At 58.3% G+C, this 3496-nt stretch overlaps 1 protein-coding gene across 1 annotated transcript; it reads right to left on the bottom strand.

The window, feature by feature from the left end:
• Positions 1 to 716: 716 nt before the first annotated feature.
• CEBPE (CCAAT enhancer binding protein epsilon) lies at positions 717 to 2752 on the bottom strand. The gene is made up of 2 exons (XM_004389922.3): positions 1876 to 2752; positions 717 to 1247 (listed from the first exon to the last, which is right to left on the bottom strand). Exons 1-2 carry the CDS (start codon positions 2383 to 2385, stop codon positions 912 to 914), a joined length of 846 nt encoding a protein of 281 aa, XP_004389979.1. The 5' UTR covers positions 2386 to 2752; the 3' UTR covers positions 717 to 911.
• Positions 2753 to 3496: the final 744 nt, after the last annotated feature.

The raw sequence follows: 3496 nt of genomic DNA, 5'->3' as shown, positions 1-3496 counted from the left end.
ATTCTCTTCCGCACTATCAATTTTCTCATATACAAATCAGATCTCAAGGACTTTCTCTACTGATTTCTCCCCCAGGCACTCAGATTCTCAAGCCTTAGGGGACCAGAACCCCAGGGGATGAAGGAGAAAGATGGGAGTGGGTAGGTGGGAGCCAGAGGAGGTTGGTCTGGTCGAAACAGAGGTCGTGGAACTGGAAAGAAAAGTGCTAGTGCTAGATCAAGAGCTAAGGGACCGTAAATATTACAGTCATCTGGAATTTTCTTTTGGTCACCTAGGGCAGGAGCTCCCAGACCTATACTTCAAGGTGAGAGAGACCAGCACCTGAGTCAGCAGGCCCTTGCATAAGGGACTTCTGTGGTGCTGGAATCTCCCTGCAGGCCTTTGAGATGCTCTCACTTGTCTTTCTTAGAAGAGTATCCAGAGGCCGTTCCAGCTCCTAGGGGTGGAGGGGCTACCTTCAGCTTCCAGAAGGACAGAAGTGGACCAGGGTCTGGGAAGAGCAGAGTGACAGACACACAGCCTGGCTGTGGGGGCTAGCTGTAGGCAGTGTCTGTAATCTGTCACACTCATTTGGATGTGGAAACAAGAGGTATGCAGACCCAGCTACATACATTTCTTGTCCTCCGAGTCCCCCATGCCACACATGCAAACACACACATGCACACGCATGCACGCACACACACACACACACACAAGTCCAGGGTACAGCCCAAGCACCGAGTCACAGTGCAATTTTATTGTCACAGAATCATTATGCTGGGGCCCACCCTCCCTTGTCACCCCACAGCTATTTGTCCATGGTTTGTGTCTCTTGCTCAGTCTGTGAGGGGCTCTAGGGCCCCAGCAGAGAGGGGTTCCCCAGGGTCAGGCTGGGCCAGGAGAACTGGTGCTCACAGTCCAGCCAGCTGGGCTCAGCTGCAGCCCCCCACACCTTTGATGAGGTTGGCAGCCTCGGGGATCTGGCGGAAGAGGTTACGAAGGGTGTCCAGCTCCTGGGTGAGCTGCTCCACGCGGCTGCGGAGGCTCTCGTTCTCTGCCATGTACTCCAGCACCTTCTGCTGTGTCTCCAGGATGCGCCTCTTGGCCTTGTCCCGGCTCTTGCGCACAGCGATGTTGTTGCGCTCACGCCGCAGCCGGTACTCCAGGCTGTCTTTGTTCACTGCCTTCTTGCCCTTGTGCGAGGGGCCAGCTGGGGAGGGCGCTTTGAGGAGGGGGCTGCAGGGCTGTGCACCAGCAGCCAGAGGGGCCTGAAGGGGAAGGCACAGAGGGACAGAGAGATGAGGGTTGGCGAGGGAAGCAGAGTGGAAGCAGGGGAGGAATCCCAGCAGCCAGAGTGCAACTGGGTGTCAGAGGAGTATAGGATTCAGAGCCAGTTGCCTTCTCCCGGGTTAAAACAGTCATTGTCCTGCCTCTGGGGAGTATGGTAGCCCAGACACACAGGGTCCTCTGCTTGAGACCAAAACTCTCTTTCATGCACTCACTCACTGAGAACACTCTCCCTCACTCTATCTTGAGTCTCCTATTCTACAATTAGCAGGCATTTCTCTTCTAGAAGCATGTGCCTGAGAAACAAGAGGGGGCCTAGTGGGAAGCAGGGAAGCTGAGAAAAGGGCTGAGATTAGGAAAGGGCAGCTTGCCACAGGGGCTGCAGGACACATTGGCTTCCAGCCACATGATGGGGTTCAGGGTGGGAGTGAATTCACAGAGAAGCAAAGTAGGGGGTCACAGTCTGATAGAACAGAGGGCTTTGGGGTAGGTCAATTTCACAGAGAAACACCAAACACAGACTCATTAGTGAGAGCTCAAAGTTCCCCCATCCACACTAGCCTCTTTCCAGCCCCTGGGTGGCAGGGAGGAGAATTGGCCTACTCTTACCTTGAGGACGCGCAGGGGTTGGCTGGGTGCAGCCAGGGCCGGGGGCAGGTGCATGGCCGTCTGCCCACAGTGTGCCACTTGGTACTGCAGGGGATTGTAGCTGCTGCGGGCGGCACCTCGGCTGCCCTCTGGCCCCCGAGGTTCCTCCTTCACGGCCACAGCCCTGGGGTCGTAGTTCCCTGGGCTGCTGTAGATGCCAGGCCCCAATGCCTTCCTGTCCTGGCTGAAGGTGTGTGGAGGGTAGGCAAAGGACCGAGGGTCAGGTGGCAGGTAGTGGGGGAAGGCAAGCGTTCCGGGGCCCTTAAGGCCTCGGGCCTCAGGTGCTGGCTTCACAGCAAAGAGGTCCGAGAGGAGCTGCTCCTCCCCAGACTCAATGTAGGCAGAGAGGTCAATGGAGGCCTCATGCTCACACATGTCCCCCAGGTCCCCAGGCCCTGCTCGGCCCCCTGAAAACTCGAGTGGCTGCTGGCCTCCCCTGGGCGCACACTCATAGTAGGACCCGTGGGACATGGCCGGCCCGCCCCCTTGGCTCCCGGCCCCCGCAGCCCTGCTCCTGGGGCACCCCTTGAGATGCTTGGCCTGCCTTTTCTTGAACTCCCCCTGCCCCAGATCTGCCCTAGATCTGCCCTCTCCGCTCTACTCTGTCACCCACTCCTGCGTGGCTTCTCTTGTCCCTCCTCTGCTCTGCTTCCTTTTCCTTCCTCTGTGGTCAATGCCTCTCCTCTCTTCCTTTTTTTCCCTCTCTCCCTGGGGTGACTCAGGGAGGGGCAGGGCGCACCCCAGAGGGGGAGATGCAGGCCTTAGAGATGGTGGGCACTCTTTGGTCAGGGTCCAAGCCAGGGTTCTGGAGACGCCCAGGGGATGCCTTCCCCTCTCCCCGCTGAGCCCAGAGGATTCCAGGGTCCTCACTGAAGGCAACACCTCACTCTGAGTATCCTCCTCCCTCTGACATCCAAAAAGTTCTGTGCAGAATAAGGTGCCAAGTCGGAGTGAACCGAGAAAACCCTCTTCCAGTGCCGACCCCCAGCCTGGCCTGAGCTCCTCCCTTGAAACGCCTCCCTTTGGCCCCCTCAGTGCTGGGCTCCACCTACCCCCCAGGGCAGTCAGTTCCTTTTGTAGCCCCACCTCCCAGGACATCTTCCTAGGTGAAGGCCAGGGGGTGTTGTTTGAGGGGCTCCGGAAGTAGGGGTAGGTTGTAGGAACTAGCCATACCTAGAGTCCTATGTTGTGGCCTAGAGCATGCTCATTTGCCGGGTAATTGCACACGGTCTGTGCAATAGTCCAAACACCGATGTGTTCCCAGCCTGGCACAGTGCCCTACTGCCTGCACTTGGCTGAGGTGCCTGCTCAGGGCTTGGGACCTGCGCACCAGGCCCAGGTAGGCTGCTGCCTGGAACTGACAGCCAAACTCCTTTGGTGGCTTCAGCGCCTCTCTCTTCCAGCTCCCCTGCGCTGCCAGAGGCTCAGGCCCACATTTGGGCCTGAGGCTCTGCCTCCCATTTCCTGTGCCCTGGGCTGCAGGGCTCCAGGGCTGCAGGGCTCAGGAGCTCCCTGCAGCTCAGTTTGCTGTCTTTCCTTCTGCCTGGCCGTTGTCTGACCTCCCATGCTGCTCTCTTGGGCC

Source organism: Trichechus manatus, unplaced genomic scaffold (genome assembly GCF_000243295.1).
Source record: "Trichechus manatus latirostris isolate Lorelei unplaced genomic scaffold, TriManLat1.0 scaffold00268, whole genome shotgun sequence".
NCBI classification, from domain to species: domain Eukaryota; kingdom Metazoa; phylum Chordata; class Mammalia; order Sirenia; family Trichechidae; genus Trichechus; species Trichechus manatus.
Note: the sequence above shows the minus strand (reverse complement) of the source record. Positions and strands in the feature narration are given on the sequence as shown.